Source organism: Rhinopithecus roxellana, chromosome 2, assembly GCF_007565055.1.
Source record: "Rhinopithecus roxellana isolate Shanxi Qingling chromosome 2, ASM756505v1, whole genome shotgun sequence".
Classification (NCBI taxonomy): Eukaryota; Metazoa; Chordata; class Mammalia; order Primates; family Cercopithecidae; genus Rhinopithecus; species Rhinopithecus roxellana.
In genome coordinates, this window is record NC_044550.1 from 108,374,804 (window position 1) to 108,399,008 (window position 24,205).

Below are 24,205 nucleotides of genomic sequence, written 5' to 3' on the forward strand. Positions count from 1 at the left end.
ATCTAAAATAAATTTCGATAAAATCTGAAAATATAAAACTCTTATCTCAAAACAATTGGGATTATAGGCGTGAGCCACCGCACCCAGCCTAAGAATAAATATATTTATAAGGCTTGTTTGGTAACGTTATTGATATATAACCATAGATTTTATTCACCTATGTGTACTTGGTAAGGCCATTCCTATTCTGAAGACAAATGTATTCAGTATTACTCTTTGATTCACATTATACCCTTGGTAATGTTTTTACAATATTAATTGCACAGTATTAGTTATGAGGCAGGCATGAAAAATTCCTTTAAAACCTTAATTGTAAAAATTATCTGCACCATCTGCACTCCTCCTTCAAAAGCCAGCTATGTATGTCTGGCTTGACATAGTTCCCTCCACTTAAAAAACATGGGTAGGCCCAAAAGAAGAGTCTTGTAGCCTTCTATAGTCTGATTTCCGGCTCTAGGCAGCCTGCACTGGCAGAAAGACAAGTTCTAAGAAAGCATCACATATTTGTCCATTTTCACAATGCTGATAAAGACATGCCCGAGACTGGGTAATTTATAAAGAAAAAGAGGTTTAATGGACTCACAATTCCATATGGCTGTGGAGGCCTCACAATCATGGTGGAAGGCAAAAGGCACGTCTTACATGGCAGCAGGCAAGAGTGAAAATGAGAACCAAGCAAAAGGGGTTTCCCCTTTTAAAACCATCAGATCTTGTGAGACTTATTCACAACCACAAGAATAGTATGGGGGAAACTGCCCCCATGATTCAATTAACTCCCACCAGGTCCCTCCCACAACATGTGGGAATTATGGGAGCTACAATTCAAGATGAGATTTGGGTAAGAACATAGCCAAACCATATCACACCATTATCTAAAATAACTTCCAATGTATTAGTTGATATTTAGATAATTTACATTTCCCTTTTAAAATACAAACACCACTAGCCCCTGCCCCTGGTGAATGAGGGCTATCAATACCTCACTATGAATTACAGTAAGATACTTAAATCATGTCTTTTAAGAGCCGATTTTTTTTTTTTTGAGACGGTGTCTTACTCTGTTGCCCAGACTGGGGTGCAGTGGCATGATCTCGGCTCACTGCAACCTCCACCTTCTAGGTTCAAGCAATTCTCCTGCCTCAGCCTCCCGAGCTGGGATTACAGGCATGCACCACCATGCCCGGATAATTTTTGTATTTTTAGTAGAGACAGGGTTTCACTATGTTGGGCAGGCTAGTCTCGAACTCCTGCCCTCATGATCCACCCGCCTCAGCCTCCCAAAGTGCTGGGATTTCAGGCATGAGCCACCGTGCCTGGCTTAGAGCAGATATTTTTAAAAGAGGGCAGGTGAAGGAGAAGAGATAACTTGGGGACTAGCGGGTGAGACCTAGGTGAGATGCCCCAGGTGAGGCAGCTTGACAGCTAGAGAGGAACATGGGAGGACACCAAAGACTGACTTCATCCATCTTCCAACTTCACAATTTTTATAAGATACTCAACTAACACGTACATCCCCCTCAACCCCTCAACTCATCCTGGGGCTGCCATTGGCTAAATAACCTGATGCTTTATGTAAGTCACAAATAGAAGCGTGTTACCATATAAGCTGAAGCATTTGCCTCACTATGTCATGTGTATATATTGTATCTATGTGATAATATAAATGGATCTAACATTTACCTTTGATGTTAAGAATGCTTTAGTAGGCTATGACACTTGGATAGCTATCAATCCAATTTTCAATACTTCTGAGAAGAAACAGCAAGAATTTATTGTGTACTTTCTACCCTTCCAGCAGTGTCTTCCACTCCTCCCCTTCAACCCTGCAATTTTTTAACATTAGCAGTAAAAGCAAATGACAGATTGCATTCAGGATTTTATAAAATATGTAAACATGTTCTGCTCAGACACATAGATCTAAAAACATAAATCAACAACCATGTGTTATTAGCATTTATTAATTAAGTAGTAGTATGAAAATAAGGAAGAGAATTAGAGTTGCAGGCTTAAATTTCTTTTAACTGCTTGAGCTATCTGCTCCAAAACATCTTATATTTTTTCAAATAATTAGCTCTTGATAATTAATTACTCGTAGTTAAGATCCAGAAAGCTACTTGTCTTCCAGTTGCTAATAGGATGGTACTGAAGCAGTCTTGTAGTTCTTTGAATTTAGTGCCCTAACATTGGAAAATAAACACACATTAATTTTATAGGTGCAAGTCAAATACCTGTACATTGTTTTGTTTTGTTTTTTAAGACAGGGTCTCGCTCTGTCACCCAGGCTGGAGTGCAGTGGTGCAATCACAGTTCACTGCAACCTCAACCTCCTAGGCTTTTAAGCAATCCTCCTACCTCAGCCGCCCAAGTATCTGAAACTACAGGCATGTGCCATCATGCCTGGCTAATTTTTATATTTTTTATAGAGACAGAGTTTTGCCATGTTGCCCAGGCTGGTCTTAAAATCCTGGGCTCGGCCGGGCGCGGTGGCTCAAGCCTGTAATCCCAGCACTTTGGGAGGCCGAGGCGGGCGGATCACAAGGTCAGGAGGTCGAGACCATCCTGGCTAACACAGTGAAACCCCGTCTCCACTTAAAAAATACAAAAAATTAGCCGGGCGAGGTGGCGGCGCCTGTAGTCCCAGCTACTCGGGAGGCTGAGGCAGGAGAATGGCGTGGACCCGGGAGGCGGAGCTTGCAGTGAGCTGAGATCCGGCCACTGCACTCCAGCCTGGGCGACAGAGCGAGACTCCGTCTCAAAAAAAAAAAAAAAAAAAAAAAAAAAAAAAAAAAAAAAAAAAAATCCTGGGCTCAAGTGATCTGCCTGACTTGGCCTTCCAAAGTGCTGAGATTACACACGTGAGCCACCAAGCCCAGCCTATCTGTACATTCTTACAAAAACTTTTTTCATTAAAAAATTTAAAACTAATATACTTTGTAACATATTAACAATCCAAAACCAAAATTTTCTCATCAACTTAAAACACTTCATTTTATTAAAGCCATATATACTTAGAAGATACAATTTAAGAAGGAAAACAATTATGGAATCAATTTTAAATACTACTGTCCAAAGGTTTACTGGTTTTAAAATTAGGGTAAAAGCTAGAACCTGATTCAGGATAATGATTTGATAATGTATTATAAAAAGAAAGAGATTTCAATAAATTCAAAATTACGAAACAGAAGATAAAATTCAAATTTTTCAAAAGAACAATCACTTATTCTTCTTTTTCTCCCTGCTCCAAACATATATGCTACAGCATCATAGAACTTTCTCAGGTTTATTCTCTGCAGAGAAAAGAACACACAGAAAACCTGAAATACTGCCCGCTTCCCACACACAAAGTTCCGTCTATCAGAGGGTGGGCGTGGTGAGAAAAATTCTAATTTTACCATCTGTTTATCAGATGAAATTGGGCAGAGTAGTGATAGGTGGCTTGCCAGAGGTTAAAGGTTAAAAAGATAGAAAAAAGCTCCATATTTTCCTGTTTCTAAGTCCAATACTTTACCAACTAGCCCACAGAGAATAGTATTCCTGTAGACAACAGTTTAAATTACATACATTTACCCTAATATCTAGGGGAATCGTGGTTCAGTGACACAGATCAGTTTTTGTTAATTCAGAAAATGTGAATTTTGCTAGGTCAAAATCAATTTTCCATTCCACAAAATTGTCACCAAAGTGCTACAAAGAGTAGATAAAATATGCAAAAATTGGTCATCATCGTCATCAATATTAGCTTATTATAATAAAACCCGTACGGGTTAAGCTACCATTCAAAATGTATATCCGGCCGGGCACAGTGGCTCACGCCTGTAATCCTAGCACTTAATCCCAGCACTTTGGGAGGCTGAGGCGGGAGGATCACCTGAGGTCAGGAGTTCAAGACCAGCCTGACAAACACGGCAAAACCCCGTCTCTACTAAAAATACAAAAATTAGCTGGGTGTGGTGGTGGGTGCCTGTAATACCAGCTACTTGGGAGGCTGAGACAGGAGAGTTGCTTGAACCTGGGAGGAGAAGGTTGCAGTGAGCCAAGATCATGCCACTGCACTCCAGCCTGGGTGATAAGAGTGAAACTCCGTCTCAAAAAAGGAAAAAAAAGACAAAATGTATTTCCAAAACCTGTTCCTTCAAACCCATGTATAGTATCAGCAAGACATGGTAGACTTGGAAAGCTTGAATAGGCTAATTATTGCAGCTAAGAAGGACTCTTCATTTCACCTACATTACCTCACTTATAATAGCATCTCATACATTAGTGACTTTGTACTAACTGCATAGTTTAACTTCTATTTGATGGTATTATAGCAATTTAGAGCTTTTGTCAAAGTAGTATTGGAGTCTGGGGGGTGGTTATTCTATTTTACACAAAATGAGAATGTACTATGCTTCCAGTTAATTGCAGTGATACTATATTACTGAAATTGAATTCATAGGAAAGACACTGGTTCTAACACTCCTCATGAGATGCATACATGGCTTAATACAGATGTCATAGTACTGGAGGCCACTGAAATACACACAGCATTCTGTAGTTAATGCTACTGACACATACAAGTGCTCAAGGAAAAACTTCACTTGACAAATGCTTTATGCACTTGCCATTTGGGAAATACTGAGATAAATGTTTTGAAAAAATATAAAATCAAACATAGCTATATGTAGCAAAATGACTATCATATAAGGTATAACATATATGGATGACTGTAACACATAAAAGGTTCAAGATGGAAGTTCAGTAGAACTCCGCCTGAGGATATAAGCAGACTTTAGAGAAGAGATGATAGAAGATAGAAGGCAGAATGAACAACCTTACCAGCAATGTAGTAGAGTAGGTTAAAAAAAGTACATGTATTTCATAAGGCTCAAGAAAAAGATGCACGAAAATAACAAGAAAGACAACAGGAAAGCAGATTATGGCCACCTTACAAGGTTTTTTAAGCAAATGTTTGAAACTAGATGGCATCTCAAGCTAATTAGTCCCCATGAAACCAGAAGATAACTTCAATTTTTTTTTTTTTTTTTTTAGAGAAAATGCATCTTAAAGTACATAAAATACAGTAAAATCATGTATATCACAAAAAATGTTGTGGGCTGTAGATATTATGTCTGAAGTAGCAAACTGTAAACATTTTAAATTTTCCTTATTTGAGATCATTTTTTCTAATCTTGCAAACTCTCAACATAAAATTTAGTGCTAGGTAGCCCCTGAATGATGTAAAGTTTAAGATGTCCAGAAATTTTTTTTCAACTTAAGCAATGGACTAGATTAAAATAATTCAGTCAGAAAATTGGATACATACTGAAGCTCTAAATGGATGTTGAGTGAGAGAATCAAGTGAAAAAAAGCCATTGTTAGGTATCCAGGACCCCAGAATCTTCTCAGCAGTCTCATGAGCAAGAAGAGTAGTACAAGTATGAACATCATCTAAGTTAGGGCACCCCAAGTTATCTAAGTTTTAAGACAGTATCAACTTACTATGAAGTCTTCTTTCCCAAAAGAATTCAGGTATTCAAAATCCTATTTCTGGTTAGGTAAAAGTTAACACATAGCACTGGTATTTTTAATTTATAAAAATGTTAAGTAATTTGTCTTTAGCTGATTAGTTCTGCTGGTAAATACATTGTTCCAAAGAACTTAACAAGTAGTCAATCAGAAATACACATTTGTGCTGGGCATGGCGGCCCACATCTGTAATTCCAGCACTTTGGGAGGCCGAGGCAGGCAGATCACCTGAGGTCGGGAGTTCGAGACCAGCCTGACCAAATGGAGAAACCCCGTCTCTACTAAAAATACAAAATTAGCCAGGCGTGGTGGTGCATGCCTGTAATCCCAGCTACTCGGGAGGCTAAGGCAGGAGAATCGCTTGAACCTGGCAGGCAGAGGTTGTGGTGAGCCGAGATCACGCCATTGCATCCCAACCTGGGCAATAAGAGCGAAACTCCGTCTCAAAAAAATAAAAAAGAAAAGAAAAAAAAAGAAAGAAATACGTCTTTGTAATAAAGGGCAGTTTTATTTTTGTGGAATAATACTAATGTTAGTATTATAATTACTGTCTCCAAGTGATAAAGCTGTACTACTGTTTTTATAAAAGAATATAAATTTAGTGTCCTTTAGACACAGAATAACTGATTGTTTTTACTCCAAAGAACTTTCTCAGTTTTGAGAGTATACAAAACCTGGATAAAATTGAAGATACTTTGATAATACACTTTTTCTCAAAGCATTATAGTTATGTTGGCATTTTTAATTAACCAGAATATTTCCTATTTTCACAGGTTATCTCAAAGTTAAAGACAGAACTCTCAAGCATCATTAGGATTCCTCACGACTGCTAAGAAACTCCCTTGGAGAAATAGCCAATGTTAACGTGTACTGCTAACTGAACTATGAATATCTAACTAGTCTCAAATGACTCATAATGAGGCGCTATAGATTTGCTTTAAAAATTATGCACAGAATGGTTTGGTGCAGATAACTTAAGCTTTTTCAGCTGGGAATTTCAGAAGATAGGGGAGAACTTCTACAAGGGAGGGCAGGTACCTGTACGTGGAAGGAGCTGAGATGTCTAAAGTCACCCAAATTTGTCATTTAAAAAAGTATATATAAATAAAAGATACTATTTTGAAGAAGTATAAAAGTTGGAAACAATTGTTTCTTGGTTTGTAAGCTAAGCGTAAGGTCTTCCCACCTTCTGACATTCAGAGTCATTATACTTTCAACTGGTCTGCTTTTTGGTCCACCTGGTGGGTGGAAAATCTTATCGTTTTTGCCAGAAATATTTGCCAATTTAGCCACATAAGGGTCAGCAGAATGTGATGGGTAAGGATCAAATGTTCCTGCCTTCATTCCACCAGGCTGCAAAGAAAAATGAGACAACTTAATGTGATTTTGTAAAATGCCTCTACAAAATTAGCTGGTGAAGAAGTTCATACATATTTTTGTAGTCTGCAGAGTTGGTTTTAAAGAAGATGATACTGTTTAATTCAAACACCACCAAAAGGTCTCCCTACCATCAACTTTATAGGGTCAAAACACCATAATCCAAAAGCTCTCTATAAAAATGACAATATTTATAGTAAGGTAACAGTCTAAACTATTGCCAAGCATTAATGTTTTAGAGTTTATCAGGCCAGGCTATCACTTAGTTAGAAAGTGAGTCTATTAGTAAGGGAAATCCTAGGTCAGATGTATTTTGATAGAGAATGGGGAACAAGGAGTGTGGCACAATATGAGTTTACTAAATGTCAGTCAATGATGGAGAAGATACTTTAAAAAAAAGTAATAAGCGGCCGGGCGCCGTGCCTCAAGCCTGTAATCCCAGCACTTTGGGAGGCCTAGACGGGTGGATCACGAGGTCAGGAGATGGAGACCATCCTGGCTAACATGGTGAAACCCCGTCTCTACTAAAAAAAAAATACAAAAAACCAGCCGGGCGAGGTGGCCGGGCGCCTGTAGTCCCAGCTACTCGGGAGGCTGAGGCAGGAGAATGGCGTAAACCCGGGCGACGGAGCTTGCAGTGAGCTGAGATCCGGCCACTGCACTCCAGCCTGGGCGACAAAGCGAGGCTCTGTCACAAAAAAAAAAAAAAAAAAAAAGTAATAAGCAATAGCACAAAGAAATAGAAAGCAAGAGGAAAATGTAATCTACTTTTCTTGTAGTCTATTAAGAGAAGTCAATCAAAATATTTTTCAACCTGTACACAACACAGAAATATTTGCTTTGACTTCTTAAACTGATTTGACAGAATTTTAAACTTTATATTCTATATAATCACAGGAAAATTCTATAGAATCATAATAACTCATTTAATTAGGCACTCTTTTCTTGTAGTATCTATGCCAAATATACATGAAGATTTAATTCATTCAAAAGATACCGTTATAAGTTTTCAAGTTTTCCAGATTGAAGACACATGGATTATTTTAAACATCACAATAACAAGAAAACTTAAGAAAGTTTAAATTAATTTAAAAGTATAAAAGCAAAATGAATGAATTAAAAATAGAAAAACATAAATAAGCCCAAGTGATGCTTTAAAAAGTAAATTAATAGCTATATCTGTAATAGAATTAAGAATGAAAAAGAAGTGAGGAAAGTCTATACCTATATTAAATATCAAAAATATAAAATACGCCAGGCACGGTGGCTCACGCCTGTAATCCCAGCACTTTGGGAGGCTGAGGCAGATGGATCACCTGAGGTCAGGAGTTCGAGACCAACCTAGCCAATATGGCGAAACCCTGTCTCTACTAAAAATACAAAAATTAGCCGGGCATGGTGGCACATGCCTATAATCCCAGCTCTTAGGGAGGCTGAGGCAGGAGAATCACTTGAATTGAACCTGGGAGGCAGAGGTTGCAGTGAGCCAAGATCGTGCCACTGCACTCCAGCCTGGGCAACAGAGCAAGACTCCGTCTCAAAAAAAAAAAAAAAATGTATATATATATATATATATATAAATATTTCTGCAAACCCCAAAAACCTGAATGAAATGACTGATTTTCTAAGAAAATATAAATAATCAACATTGACCAAAAAGAGATAGAAAACCTACACAAAACAGATGGAGAAAGACATGTAAGAATTGAGAAAATTAGCAGAACCACTCTGTAATATGGCTAAGCTCAGAATGCTTCACTGTGTGAATTCTTTCAAGTCTTCAAAACAGTTGATATTTCTAGTGCTATCAAATTGCTATAGAACATAGAAAAACAAAGAAATTACCCCCATTGCTTTAAGATGCCTGCATCCACTTGTACCAAAATAGAATAAGGCATAGACATAGTCTTAAGAATACAGACCAATCACACTTCAAATTATTCAAGCAAAAATACTTAATAAAATATTAGCAAATAAAACACAGTATTATATTTTAAGATTAATACAACACAGCCAGGTGAGATCCATTTCAGGAAATATTGTTATTCAGCTTATGACAAGTAAAAAGTGGGGAGTGAAGGGATAGTCTAAATAGATTACACTGTTTGATAAAATTCAACATATATTCAATACAATTCAGCATATGTTCCTGATTTATTCCTATTTTTGGCATCTATAAAAATGAAAAACTAAAGGTATTCCTATTAAAGTCAAGATTAAGGCAAGGATGGCCACTACTGCTGGCGTAAGGAATTGGGCATGAGCATGACATAAAAAATACAAATGTATGAGAAAGGCAGGGAGCAAAATTATTTGCAGATAATGTAATTATAGAGCAGTAAAGCAAAAGAGAATCAAAATAACCATCAGAACACAAAGTTTAATGAAGTGGCCAGTTATTTTTTAAAATCAAATGTTTTTTATAATGACAAATAATATGAAGGAAAATATGATGAGGAAAAAAACCTTATTTACCAGAACCTTAAAATAACAAGGAATAAATATAAGATATAATAAGGCCGGGCGCGGTGGCTCAAGCCTGTAATCCCAGCACTTTGGGAGGCCGAGACGGGCGGATCACGAGGTCAGGAGATCGAGACCATCCTGGCTAATACGGTGAAACCCCGTCTCTACTAAAAAATACAAAAAACCAGCCGGGCGACGAGGCGGGCGCCTGTAGTCCCAGCTACTCGGGAGGCTGAGACAGGAGAATGGCGTCAACCCGGGAGGCGGAGCTTGCAGTGAGCTGAGAGCCGGCCACTGCACTCCAGCCTGGGCGGCAGAGCAAGACTCCGTCTCAAAAAAAAAAAAAAAAAAAAAAAAAAAAAAAAAAAAAAAAAAAGATATAATATAAGCTATGCGATGTAAAATACAAAACTCTACAAGCAAGATACAAGGTTAAGTGGCTTACTCTTGGATCTGAAGATTCAAATTATAAATATGTTAATATATCCAAAAATACAAAGAGTAAATTTTATCACAAAATATCAAAGTTCTTTCTCTTTTGGGAACTTTAGAAAATAATTCTGAAGTTCTGGAGAATACGACAGAATAACCAGCACAACTTCTTTAAAGAGTAAGAAGAGACTAGACCACTCACTATTAAATATAATAGAACTTAAAAGGATTTTTTTGGCCAGAAATAGACAAATAGATTAGTCAAATGGAATGAAAACTCAGAAACATACCTTCAAAAATAAGAATTTTGGTTTGATAAAAATGGCATTTCAAAGTAATGGTGTTAAAAATGAATTATTCCATCAGTCATATCGGGAACAACTTGATTTTTTAAAAATCAGTTTTATTAAAGTCTAATTCACCTGCAATAAACTATACCCATTTAAAGTGAACAATGCTATGAGTTTTGACAGATGTCTACACTCTTGAAATGACTACCACAATTAAGATACAGAACATTTCACCCCCTGCCCAAAGTTTCCTCATGCCCCCAAACTAAATAAGAGCTGGATTCTTACCTTACTCTTTACGTCAAAATGCATTTTAGATAAATATTTAAATGCAAAAGGATATGACTAATGGAAGAAATTAAGAAGCCACATTATTCTAATATTGGTAAAGAGAGCCATTCTGAAAATGACAAATGAAAATGATAAATTTGACTACATCAAATCATAAAATTCCTGAACAGAACAAAACATCATAACCAAAGATCCAACAGATTAAAAAAATCATTTCCAACACAAATAACAAAACGAGAGTAGTACCCTTCATACATGAGGAGATCTTACAAGAGATCTCACGATATTGATCTCACAATATTAAAACATAAACTTTGAAATACAAAATCTGCAAGAAAAACAGGCAATTTACAGAAATAAAAAGCATTGACTAAGGTTTATACACTGCTGGAGCATTTTAATTTTTATTCTCACTTGTTAACTTCTGCAGTAGGAAGATAGTTAATTTTAATTGCCATTTCAAAAACTAAAAGAAGGTTTGGCTTTTTATGGTTTTAAGAAAAACTAGACCTAGGGTCTAGATAAGCACTTCAAAAATTCATTGTGAATTCACCAGGCATGGTAGCATACTCCTGTAATCTCAGCTATTCTGGAGGCTGATGCAGGAGAATTGCTTGAACTCGAGAGGTGGAGGTTGCAGTGAGCCTAGATCATGCCACTGCACTCCAGCCTGGGCAACAGAGCGAGACGCTGTCTCAAAAAAAAAAAAAAAAAGAAAAAATTATAAATTCAAATACATTTGAAGAGACTAATAATTACTTCATGACAAGAGCTTCATTATCCCCTACACTATTCATACTTGGTTATATCATGTAATTTTGTAAAAATGGGCCCCATGATTCTTAGTATCAATACGAACAAAAGTTTATTATTTATATGGGAAAAAAATCATTTGACAGCAGGAGACAGTATTTCTTTATAATGCTTAATTTTTTTATCCTAAAATTATAAACTTGCCTTTTTACCAGGAGAAGAAGGTTTAAAAGTGTTTGAAATTGATTCTTTCTTCTCTTCTTTTTTAATTGGTGGTAAAGGTTCCTCAGAAAGATAAGGATTAGCATCAAAATAGTCCCTTGGGTGAAGATTTAACTTAAACGGCGCTCCTTTAAGTAAACGGTGGTGTTCTTCATTCGCTTTCTGTAAATTAAAGAGTTTGAAATTACATAGCATACATTTCACAAATTGAACATAACCCAGAGTAAAATCTTTTTTTTTTTTTTTTTTTTTTTTTTTTTTTTTTTTTTTTTTGAGACGGAGTCTCGCTCTGTCGCCCGGGGCTGGAGTGCAGTGGCCGGATCTCAGCTCACTGCAAGCTCCGCCTCCCGGGTTCCCGCCATTCTCCTGCCTCAGCCTCCCGAGTAGCTGGGACTACAGGCGCCGCCACCACGCCCGGCTAGTTTTTTGTATTTTTTAGTAGAGACGGGGTTTCACCGTGTTAGCCAGGATGGTCTCGATCTCCTGACCTCGTGATCCGCCCGTCTCGGCCTCCCAAAGTGCTGGGATGACAGGCTTGAGCCACCGCGCCCGGCCCAGAGTAAAATCTTTTACATTGTAATATAAACATGATTCTTAAATCCATCCTGCTCCGTGTACTTTTTTAAAACATTAATTTGCTACGTTCTATTTTTATGCTACAAAAGATATGCCTACTTTCAGACATAACTATGCTTATTCATTTCGGATACAAATTTATTTGCAGTACTGAGACCTTATCACCTAAATGAATCTATATTAACTATCTGGGCAGCATGATGCAGTATAACAAGAGTTGTCTCTAGTTCACGCCCTTCCTGCTTTGTAGCATTTCTCAGAGATTCTGGGAAAGTTATGTTTTAGTGTCACACCTTCTTCAACTGTGAATGAGGACATTATCGTTCCCCCCATAATGCTGTTGTAAAGATCACACGAGATTATGTAGATATATGATTTTATATGTGTATATATGAGATATGTATATATAACATTTTTATAATTTTTAAAAATATATGTATATATTTTACATATATGTATACATCTCATACATATATACATAATCTCATATGTATATATGTATATATAACATTTTTATAATTTTTAAAAATATTTTATATATATACATGAGATTATGTATATCTCATATATCTGTACATATGAGATGTAGATATATATATGAGATATGTATATATGTATATATTACATTTCTATAATATTTATTGCTATCTAGTATTCAAAGCAAAACAGCAGTCATGTTTTCCTCTTATGTTATAATCTTTTCTATCAGACAATATTAGGTATAAAAATCACTGGCTATTAATAAAGTAGCAAAAATCAAATTATGAAATATAGATTCAAAAAACAACTACACATTGAATATTGATACTTTTTTTCACTTTTGCAAATATAAAATCTGGCATTTCATCATTCAACCAACTGAACTGAAAACACTTGATAAATGAAATCTAAAATAGATAGTTACTTGAGAGAAGACTAACTTTCACTACTAGGAACCCACTGTAGCACTTTCAGAACCCTTTCCTCTTTTGGGATTTTTCTCTCGCCCTTGCTTGTCCTCTTCCTTTCTCCAGCTTGCAGGACATTCATTCATTCTTGGTGATCTGCTCTCCACTCTTCCATATCACAACGATGGTACTGAAAATTTATTCTGTTGATCATTTTGGAGAGTGTTCCGCAAAATTTCGTTGTCATGGGAATCACTTGATAATTTATTTAAATTACAAATCACCAAGCCCTTCCCTCAAAGATTTCTGAATTGCATTGGTCTGCTGTATGGCCCATTAATCTGCGGCTTTAACAGTCACCCTCAGTCGTTCTCATGTGTGATTATAATGTCATGTTTTAGGATCACTTTTTGCTAGAGCATGGTCACCTTTTACCAGAAAAATACTGTATGTGTCTTACCAACCCCTGCCCTAGAATGTTCAGTCAAGTACTGGTCAGCAGATGTGTGAGAAAACGATTCAAAGCCCAGAGAAGAACCACCTGAAAGGCTGTGAGGTGGCGATGTCTGGCTCTCACACAGAACTGGGAATGGTGCTGGTTGCCATCAGCTGTGCAAGAAAATGTCATAATTCACAGGGCATCCGACGGAGTATCTAGAAAGGTCTTGCCTCAGTAGTGGGGAAGAACTAGCCCTAGATTGAGCATAGCTCCTATCACACCTAACAAATCTTAAATGCAAGACCTGAAAAGATAAAAACCATTTCTAAGTAATGTGACAGCATTCCAGAACAAAGCCCAAGAACATTTATAAGAATACAAAAATATACAACACTCAACAAAGTAAAATCCTCAGTATTTGACATCCAGTGAAAAAAAAATGCCAGTAATTCAAAGTAGCAGAATATGACCCCCAAACTGAGAAGAAAAAAGCAATTATTTAAAATCAACCAAGAACTAATATAGATGTTAGCATTAACAGAAAAGGGCATTAAGACAGTAAGTATATTCTGTATGCTCAAAAAATTAAGTAGAGACAGGTAAGACATTAAAAATACTCAAACTTCTAGAGAGCAAAACCACAATGTATGAGATTAAAAATACACTGGTTGATATTAACAGCAGATTGGACATCACAGAAAAACAGATTAGTGAGTTTGAAGATGCAGCAATAAAAACTAACCAAAATGAAATACATAGAAGGAAAAAAGGACATTTTTTAAAAGTTAATAGGGCTTTGGTAAATTGTGGGACAATTTCAAGAAGCCTAATACACATGTAACTGGAATTTCTGAAGGGGAAGAGAAAGACAGATAAAAATATCTGAAGAAATAATAACTGGAAATATTATAAATTTGATTTGAAAAACTATAAACCCATAGATCCAAGAAGCTCCATAAACCTCAAGCACAAGAAGGATGAAAGAAAACAACACAAAGTCACATCATAATCAAACTGCTTAAATGAGTCATAAAAAGAAAACAAAAGTAGCCAGAGAAAAGGACACATTGCAGCACACAGAAGAGTAAAAACGAGCATGACAATAGGTTTCTCATCAGAAACAATTCAAGCAGGAAGACAGTGGAGTAACCTTTTTTAATACTAGAAGAAAAAGCAAGATACATTTTTCAAAATTAGTTTTAGAATATTAGGAAATCGGGCCGGGCGCGGTGGCTCAAGCCTGTAATCCCAGCACTTTGGGAGGCTGAGACGGGTGGATCACGAGGTCAGGAGATCGAGACCATCCTGGCTAACACGGTGAAACCCCGTCTCTACTAAAAAAATACAAAAAACTAGCCGGGCGAGGTGGCGGCACCTGTAGTCCCAGCTACTCGGGAGGCTGAGGCAGGAGAATGGCGTGAACCCGGGAGGCAGAGCTTGCAGTGAGCTGAGATCCGGCCACTGCACTCCAGCCCGGGCGACAGAGCGAGACTCTGCCTCAAAAAAAAAAAAAAAAAAAGGAAATCTAGGAATATAAAATTTGTGCCTTATGTATAAGTTCTAAAAATGAGGATCAAAGAGCTTTTTCTGTTAAGAAAGTATCTTATGCCTAACAAGTATAGGGTAAAAGATTAATTACTGAGCCACTATAAAGTAAAAGATTAATTACTGAGCCACTATAAAATTCCACTGTATGTAGTTGTGTAGTATGTACGCATTATTATTCCTACAGATGAAAATTAGTTTATATACAATTTTATAAGAACCAAGGTTTCTGCCCAATTTAATGGAAAACTGTTCCTGGGTTTGGACATGCCTGTCAGCAAAATGGTCATTATTCTCTCACATACCACTGGTATTTAAAATTACCATAGCAAAACTGTTACAGCCTGCGTGCCTATAAAAACAAAAACAAAAAGCTATAAAGTGATTGCCATTTAATGCTTTATACCCAAATTAACTTGACTTTTCATTACTACCAGCTTTCTTTATGTTATGGTGATAATGTGAAATTATGTTCGTATGGTTCTAAAATTTATAAGGGTTCCTTTATTTATTTACAAATAGACATTCCCCATATAAAGGAACAGGTCTCATTATAAGTCAAATATGGTACACAGTGAGTGTAAGAGGCATATGCTAGTAAATTTCAGTTTTTATCTCTGCCATTTAATAAAGTGAGCAGTTTTCTCCTATCCTTTCCTCTGTCTCCTCACAGGATTCATCCATTCTCTAACCTCCACTTTTTCCCATCACCCCTCCACTCCTCCATCCCATTCGCTCATCGTAATGGCTTCTTAATCAGCCCAAAAGTATTACCACTATTTTTGCAGGCACAGATAGTAGGGTGTGTTGGGAATATGGCTAAGGGTCAGGATATAACTCTTTATTTAAAATAGAACATAGTTGATCAGGCCAGGCTAATAGAAGTTTCGCAGCTAGTTTAGAGAGATATAAAATAGATGTGGTAAACCATAGCAAGAGATAAAATTCATCCTGGAAGGAGCTGAGAGGATATACAGCAAGATATGAAAATCTAATAAAACAGTAAAATTATCACAATTCAGAAACATGAGTTTGCCACTGCCCCAGTGATACAAATAGATAGAACAAAACAAAATTAGATCTCAAGTGAATTATTATTATTATTATTATTACTGAAACAGAGTCTCGCTCTGTCACCCAGGCTGGAGTGCAGTGGCGCGATCTTAGCTCACTGCAACCTCTGCATCCTGGGTTCAAGCGTTCTCCTGCCTCAGCCTCCTGAGTAGCTGGGATTACAGGTGTGTACCACCACGCCCAGCTAATTTTTATAAGATTAGTAGAGACGGGGTTTCACTGTGTTGGTCAGGCTAGTCTCCAACTCCTGACCTTGGGATCTGCCTATCTCGGCCTCCCAAAGCGCTGGGACTATAGGCATGAGCCACCACCGCACCTAGCCTGAAGTGAATTATTAATATCGAGTTAAGTAAATAAAAGAAAGGTTGAAACATTCAAAACAGACTTTTTACCTTATAATTTAGTTTTGCTGCATCATAGAAGTCGGCAGAGTGTGAAAACTGTTTACCTATGGTAATATTTGCATAGCTAAGGAAGCAAAGTAAGTAATGGTGACTTCAGAGTTCAGAAATTTAATTTTTTAAAATTTCAAAACAAACGATATGACAAAGTATTAAAAATATCTTACCCATATCCAGTTCCTTTCTTTCCCGGGTTTGTGTATAAATTCTTTCCAGGTGCCTTGTATTTTTCTCGAGGTTTTGACTGTGCGCTGAAAAATGGGACTGGACCACCTATTGTTCCATAGTAGCTTCCTAAGCCACATCTTAAATACAATTTTTTGGTGTTTTAAAAGGAAGAGGTTAAAATGGCAAATTTTAAGTCTATTTTACCATAATTTTTAAAAAGATTGGAAAAAAGAGAAAAAAATGATAGTTTTAATCTAATTTCATTTTCCTCATTCTTCAGTCACAGATTTTGACGTGAGATATGTTTTTAATATTTGTATTATTTTAAACATTCTATAAAAGGAAAACTGCATAATCCTTAGGAAGTTAGAATCATTCCCATTAATTCAGTTAACTGTAACAATAAATAGAGTCTTTTGTGTTTTTAGATTAATTTATGGGCACTTTATGGCAAGTTAGCTAACAAATGGCTAATTACTTCTGACTATCCATCCACAAGAAACTACACTTCCAAAACAAATATTTAAGACTGCTGTTTCCACTACTGATGGAAAGTGACTCAGGGAATTTGGGTGCTAATTTTCTTCTGTTTGGTTTATATCTCATAACTTTACTGCAGAAAAAATTAACCAAATATTTTCTTTTCTTCCATTTTAATGTTAAATTTTCTGGGCACACAGTATCTATGCAAAATCATTAAAGTGTTTACTATCCAGCACTTTCACAGATTTTTTGTTAAAACTTCCACAATAAGGATAACTATTGTTAGCGATAGTCATAGTCTCTAATTCTTAAGTTACCATTGAAGCAAACAAATTTTAATAATCAGAAAAAGGTCTACAAGACAAATGAAACCTTATTACTATCAAAACTTGACACTGTTCATACATCTGAGTTAAAAATTTCAAAAACTTGAACAACATCAACATTGATTGCTTATTATCAATACCTTCAGTCTACAAATGGTAGGAAAGCATATTTTAATTAATCCCTCTTTATGAACCTATAGAATGAAATTCTAAAATACAACAAGGAAATAGAGCAGGGATAATGCAGAGAAAGGAGAACTATTCACAGACAGGCATAATTTACCCAGAGCGTGATTTAACACAAGCATTAAAAGTCATTCTATTTAGAATTTATTAAATGCCTACGGTTCTGGAGGTGGGCATGGTGGCTCACGCCTGTAATCCCAGCACTTTGGGAGGCTGAGGTGGGTGGATCACCTGAGGTCAGGAGTTTGAGACCAGCTTGGTCAACATGGCAAAACCCCATCTCTACTAAAAATACAAAAAAATAGCTGGGCATGGTGGCCTGTGCCTGTCATCCCAGCTACTCGGGAGGCTGGGGCAGGAGAATCTCGCTTGAACCTGGGAGGTTGAGATTGCAGTGAGCCAAGATAGCGCTACTGCACTCCAGCTTGGATGACAGAGCCAGACTCCATCTCACATACATACATACATACATACACACATACATACATACATAATAAATGCCTATGGTTCCATAATTTGGTGTTGAATAAATTTCTGTATAAGGGCTTCTTATTTATAACACCAGTCTCCCTTTTTGGAAACACTTTCTGTATCCACTAAATTATAGATGTTTTTCACACATCTGTGAATTTTTTTAAAAAAGGAAAGCTAGTCTAACTACAAAACTGTTATTATTTCTTGGCTGACAGATGAATATAAGCATATTATAAACTAATGTATCAAGGTAGCAATTATTACCACATGAGTCAAAGTTTATCACAGGCAGGAGAAAAGACTGAAAAATAGGAAAAAGTTATTTGACATATTACATGAAAAAGAAAGAAAGTAGTGACAAAAGGAAAAAATCATATTTCTAAATTTATATCTAAGAAAATGAAAAAGTTCAAGAAACAGTAATAATAATAATAATTCAAATCTATCCAAAGTGTCAAAAGGTAGAAAAAGATGAAATTAAAGAAAAAAAGAAAATCCTCACTCTGTTTTTTTTCAGACAGGGTCTCACTCTGCTGCCCAGGCTGCAGTGCAGTGGTGCAATCTCAGCTCACTGCAGCCTCAAACTCCCGGCTCAAGCGTTGCCCGCAGCCTCAGCCTCCCGAGTAGCTGGGACTAAAGGCATGCATCACCATGCTGGCTTAATGTTTGTGTATTTTGTAGAGATGGGTTTTTGTCATATTGCCCAGACTGGTCTCAAATTCCTAGACTCAAGCAATCCATCCACCTCAGCCTCCCAAGGTGCTGGGATTACAGGCATGAGCCACCGCACCCACTGAAAATCCGGACTCTTTTTTTGTTTTGTTGTTTTGTTTATGAGACGGAGTCTCTGTCGCCCAGGCTGGTGGCGCGATCTTGAATTACTGCAGCCTCCGCCTTTTGGGTTCAAGTGATTCTCCTGCCTTAGTCTCCCGAGTAGCTGGGATGACAGGCGCCTGCCACCATGCCTGGCTAATTTTTATATTTTTAATAGAGATGGGGTTTCACCATGTTGGCCAGGTTGGTCTCAAACTCCTGACCTCAGGTGATCTGCCCATCTCAGCCTCCTACAGGCGTGAGCCACCGTGCCCAGCCAAAAATCCTCACTCTTAATAGAGACAATAATTTTGGCTGACGTTGCCTACTAGAATTAGAAGGAAGTATAAGTTATACAAAGTAGTTTTACTAGTCTCAAAAAATACAGTAAATAAGCACAAAATTAGACTTCAGTTATCATCTATCAAATTAATAAATTGAGAGAATCAAAGCTATTGAGTGTGAATGAACAATACCTTTTTTTTTTTTTTTGAGATGGTGTCTCACTCAGTCACCCAGGCTGGAGTGCAGGGGTGCGATCTCGGCTCACTGCAACCTCAGCCTCCGGGGTTAAAGCGAGATTCTCCTGCCTCAGCCTCCCGAGTAGCTGGGACTACAGGTGCGTGCCACTATGCCCAGCTAATTTTTTGTATTTTTAGTAGGGCCGGGGTTTCACTGAACATTACGTTTTAAGTCTCAGTTATATAGCATTACATTGACTTCATGGTCTAATGTTAAACTAATTTAAAGGGAACATTGACAGTTGTCATAACTAAGATACTGTTCAACCTCATGAGTATATCTTCACAATAATTTAAAAATAATGTATTTTTGATCAATTATTTTCTTCATCAAAAAAGAATTTCTGGCCAGGCATGGCCCAGAACCCTCCTCCACTTGAACCCAAGAGGCAGAGGTTGCAGTGAGCCAAGATCATGCCACTGTACTCCAGCCTGGGCAACAGAGCAATACTCCAACTCAAAAAAAAAAAAATTATCCTAATTCCACTTTTTTTTTTTTTTTTTGACAAGGTCTTGCTTTGACATCCAGGCTGGAGTGCAGCGGCTCAATTATAGCTCACTGTAACCTCCAACTCCTGGGCTCAAGGGATCCTCTCACCTCAGCCTCCTAAGTAGCTGGAACTAGAGGCACATGCTACCACACCCAGCTAATTTTTTAACTTTTGTAGAGATGGGGTCTCACTATATTGCCCAGGCTGGTCTCAAACTCCTGGCCTCAAGTATTCCTCCTAGCTTGGCCTCGAAAAGTGCTGGGATTATAGGCATGAGCCACTGCACCCAGCCTCACATTTTTATTTATACTCCGTTAACAGCAGAAGACTCAGGGGCATAGACATGATAATTAAAGGCAATTTTTTCCCCAATCTGACTTTGCAGGGTTTTTGAACAAATTTTATTGTTTAAGTTGTTTTTATTATATCAACAAATAGAGCACAGTGATATAGATAATCTAAAATATAATATAATGAGAATATATTTAATCAAGATTACTTGTCAATCTAAATCATCCAATACAACTATCTCCACCTAAGACAAACTAAGAATAACACTTAAAAATTCATCTTACATAAGTCAGTCCCACAGAAAAACAAACATTTAATTTAGGGATAAAGGTGCAGGAAATCTATTTAAGACTTTTCCCCAAAAAACACTTACGGCTTTTTCTCTCCACTACTAGGGAAGAAGGCTTTGCCTAGATTTTTTCTGGCTGCTTCCATCATCTCCTGTCTCCTCACTTGATTCAGATTCATGTAGCCTTCTCCTTCAAAAATCCTTACAAAATGGGGATCGAAATAACCTGCCTGAAGGTCTGACATTGCTTTGGGTCCCCCAGGTAGCATCTGTTTACTTTTGCTTGCAGCCTCATTAAAAGGTCCTTTAAAAATAAATTAGGCAGATGATCATTTTGAGCTTACTAGCAATTAAAGGACATGAAAAAGAAGAGAACAGTTTCCAAATACCATTTGGGCCAATTACGAATTTTGAGCTCTCGAGCACTGTTTCGAAATATTCCCTGAAAACTCTGTGTGAAGGGCTATCCTGACAATAAGACCTAAGTGGTTTTCATCAAAACATTTTCATATTTAAGGCCTTGGTGATACATTCTGAGTTTTAGAGCTGGTAGAGACCTTAAAGTGATCGAATTCAATGTTTCTCCAACTACAGACTAGGAAGCACTGTGTGACATGGCAGTAAGAGTGTGTGCGCAGGTCGAAGAGACGGGTGTTTCATACTCAAAGTGAAGCAGTTCCTCTCTGGGCCATATACTGAAGACACACGAGTATCCATGGCCACTAACAGACATTAACAAGAATGTTCATAGCAGTTTTATTCATAATAATGAAAACCATAAAACAGCCCAAATGTCCATCAACAAGAGAACAGATTTTTAAACTGTGGAATTTATACAGTGAAATACTAGCAGCCCAGTAGTTTTTTAAAGGCTGTTTTGATAAGTGTTTAAAACATCTTTCGTAATTTAGATCTAGGAGAGCTCTATTTGAGGAGAGCTTTGGTAACATGGATAATTTTTTGAAGTGCATACAATCCCTAATTCAACTGGCTATTAAAACGTGAATCTGTATCACTGACTTTTTTTTTTTTTCTTTTTTGAGACGGAGTCTCACTCTGTTCCCCAGGCTGGAGTGCAGTGGTGTGATCTCAGCTCACTGCAACCTCCGCCTCCCAGGTTCCAGTGATTCTCCTGCCTCAGTCCCAAGTAGCTGGGACTACAGGTGAGCACCACCACACCTGGCTAATTTTTGTATTTTTAGTTGAGACAGGGTTTCACCATACTGGTCAGGCTGGTCTTGAACTCCTGACCTCGTGATCCACCTGCCTCAACCTCCCAAGGTGCTGGGATTATAGGCAAGAGCCACCACACCCAGCCTGTATCACTGAGCTTTTTAAACTTTTTTTTTTTTTTTTTTGACAAGGTCTCCTTCTGTCACCCAGACTAGAATGCAGTGGTGTGACCATGGCTCACTGCAGCCTCAATCTCCTGGGCTTAACTCCCTGCCTCAGCCTACAAGGTAGCTGAGTCTATAGACGCAGGACACCATGTCCAGCTAATTTTTATATTTTTTGTAGAGACAGGGTCTCACTATGTTGTCCAGGCTGGTCTTGAACTCCTGGCCTCAAGCAATCCTCCCACCACCACCTCCCAAAGTGCTGGGATTACAGCTGTGAGCCACCACACTTGGTCAACTTAAATTTTTGAAAAGGTAATACATTCAAATAGTTCCAAATTCAAAAGTATAAACATTTTCACAACAAGTCTTTCTCCCATACTTGGCCACCCAACTCTTCCACAGGCAAAGAGATAATCATTTTGTTTCTCAAAGAATGTTCAGGTATGTTCAAGTGAATGTTTTCATATATATCCTTTTCCATTGTTTTAAATGCTGTCTCAGAAGAATCACATTGTTAATGCTTAGCACACTATATAGACTATTCTTCACCTTGCTTTTTTACTTGACAATGTATCTTGGAGATGTCTCCAAATCAGTGTTTTATTTTGTATTATTACATAGAAGTAATCGGATATCCAAAAATTGAATGGAAACATTTAAATATTTATGTACATTAGCTCTTTTTATTATTTATGACTTTTGTAAAAATCCCTCAGCCATTCACTTAGCATTTCATTTCTCAGGAAGGTAACAATGGATGGCCTTCTTGGATGCAAATGTAAATGCTGTTTGCATAGGGGAGTGTCCCATCTAACCAAAATATTCTGGGAGAAAACTGCCAGGCACCTTTGAAAAGAAATAAAATTACCTATGAGGACAATAAATGAGGATAGAGTACCCTCATAAAACGAGATTCCTATTCTCATAAAATAAAGTTCTTGCTGGGTGCAGTGGCTCATGCCTCTTAACCCCAGCACTACGGGAGGCTAAGGGGGAGGGATCTCTTGAGGTCAAGGGTTCAAGACCAGCCTGGGCAACATAGTGAGAGTCCCCACCTCCACAAAGTATTTAAAAATTAGCTGGGCATGGTAGTGTATGCCTGTAGTCCCAGGGACTCAGGAGGCTGAGATGGCAGGATCCCTTGAGCCCAGGAGTTTGAGGATGCATTGAGCTATAATCAGGCCACTGTACTCCAGCCTGGGTAACAGATATCCTGTTTCTAAATAAATAAATAAATAAATAATAAATAAATAAATGAAATTGCTTAATTCCATTGAAATTTTACAAGTTAACAAACTTTAGAACTAAATGCTTTAAAATATAAACCACTAAAAAATCATTCAATTTAAATATTAAATTCTAAATTTTATCTAGAAAATACCCACTATTCACCCATAGAGGAAAGCAAATATACTTACGATTAAATTGCGACACATATTTATCACCCACAGTAATATACTCCATCTCACTAAAGAGGCCAATCCTTTCCATGTCCGTTTTCCCTCCTTCCGCAGGCATGGTAGGCATGGTGGTGCTTTCTACACTGCTAACTTCAAAAGTTTCCCTAGGGTCACTTCTTTTATAGAAAAATCCTACTTTACATTGAAAATAAAAATAAAAGGGAAATGTTTAGAAAACAGTGGTTACTAATTTCCAGTTCTAATTACTTTCAGTCTGAGAGTTTTCAGGTTTACTATGAAACAATAGCCTCATACTCTATGGGGAAAGAACCACTCTGTGGAGTGGGGGAGAATAGTGGGATTCAAAATTGTCCGTATGAGCCCTCCCCGTTGACTCTCCATGTGAAGTGCCCACAATTACAAAGGAATGTGTAAGATATCATCTATTACACTGCCATTTATCTGCTGGAAGTGATAAAATTATTACTGTATGGTGTATTATAAACAAATCCTTCTTCTGAGAAGTTCAGGGTAGATTTAAAAATCATAATTACAGAAGGCAGACATTTTTACAGTTTACACATAATGATTTCAGCATCCTGCACTGTCCCTTATATTGAAAATATCACAGCTTTTCAGAGTGCACGACACATCTAGGTATTACCCTACAATTCTTGAGGGTTTTTTCAAGTTTAAATAAACATAATAAATGTGCCACTGGCAAAATTATAAAGGGAATGGGGAAGAGAACAACTATTTAGGCAAGATAAAGACAAGAACAAAAACAAAAATTCCACAATTAATTCTGAGTATTTGTTAACGGGCGTATTTCAACTCTGAGCTTTCTTCGGAAAGGACCACTTCAAACAAAGGTGAAATATTAAACATGTAACTCTTTATTTAGCAACTAATTTTTTTAAGACAGAGTCTCGGCTGGGCGCGGTGGCTCACGCCTGTAATCCCAGCACTTTGGGAGGCCGAGACGGGCGGATCACGAGGTCAGGAGATCGGAGACCATCCTGGCTAACCCGGTGAAACCCCGTCTCTACTAAAAAAACAAAAAACTAGCCGGGCGAGGTGGCGGCGCCTGTAGTCCCAGCTTCTCGGGAGGCTGAGGCAGGAGAATGGCGTGAACCCGGGAGGCGGAGCTTGCAGTGAGCTG

General features: G+C 37.5%; 2 protein-coding genes across 4 annotated transcripts in view; one reads left to right on the plus strand and one right to left on the minus strand.

Moving 5' to 3' along the window:
• CCDC110 (coiled-coil domain containing 110) overlaps nucleotides 1-6,643 on the plus strand; it is a 27,125-nt gene extending 20,482 nt beyond the window's left edge. The window contains exon 7 of one of the 2 annotated variants that reach the window (XM_010377954.2): nucleotides 6,282-6,643. In XM_010377954.2, the coding sequence (XP_010376256.2) occupies nucleotides 6,282-6,322 (41 nt within the window). In that variant the 3' untranslated portion in view covers nucleotides 6,323-6,643. The remainder of the gene's footprint in view (nucleotides 1-6,281) is intronic. The other variant, XM_010377956.2, reaches the window with a different exon arrangement.
• On the minus strand, nucleotides 1,943-23,235 carry C2H4orf47 (chromosome 2 C4orf47 homolog). Of its 2 annotated transcripts, XM_010377957.2 has the most exons (7): nucleotides 23,062-23,229; nucleotides 20,388-20,607; nucleotides 16,429-16,566; nucleotides 16,253-16,328; nucleotides 11,322-11,501; nucleotides 6,695-6,861; nucleotides 1,943-2,177 (listed from the first exon to the last, which is right to left on the minus strand). In XM_010377957.2, the coding sequence occupies exons 1-7, from the start codon at nucleotides 23,168-23,170 to the stop codon at nucleotides 2,129-2,131; spliced, it is 939 nt and encodes a 312-aa protein (XP_010376259.1). In that variant the 5' UTR covers nucleotides 23,171-23,229; the 3' UTR covers nucleotides 1,943-2,128. The 2 variants fall into 2 exon arrangements, with proteins under 2 accessions (XP_010376259.1, XP_030782212.1); XM_030926352.1 differs by lacking the exons at nucleotides 16,253-16,328; nucleotides 20,388-20,607 and having other exon boundaries at nucleotides 23,062-23,235.
• Between the last annotated feature and the right edge of the window lie 970 nt (nucleotides 23,236-24,205).

What these genes read in the sequence shown, in the direction of transcription:
- C2H4orf47 (XM_010377957.2), bottom strand. Translation starts at nt 23,170, where the DNA reads ATGCCTACCATGCCTGCGGAAGGAGGGAAAACGGACATGGAAAGGATT. An exon ending in AAGAAAGGAACTGGATATGG is followed by an intron (nt 16,329 to 16,428) that starts GTAAGATATTTT and finishes TTGCTTCCTTAG; the next exon opens with CTATGCAAATATTACCATAG. An exon ending in CAGCAAAACTAAATTATAAG is followed by an intron (nt 11,502 to 16,252) that starts GTAAAAAGTCTG and finishes TTTAATTTACAG; the next exon opens with AAAGCGAATGAAGAACACCA.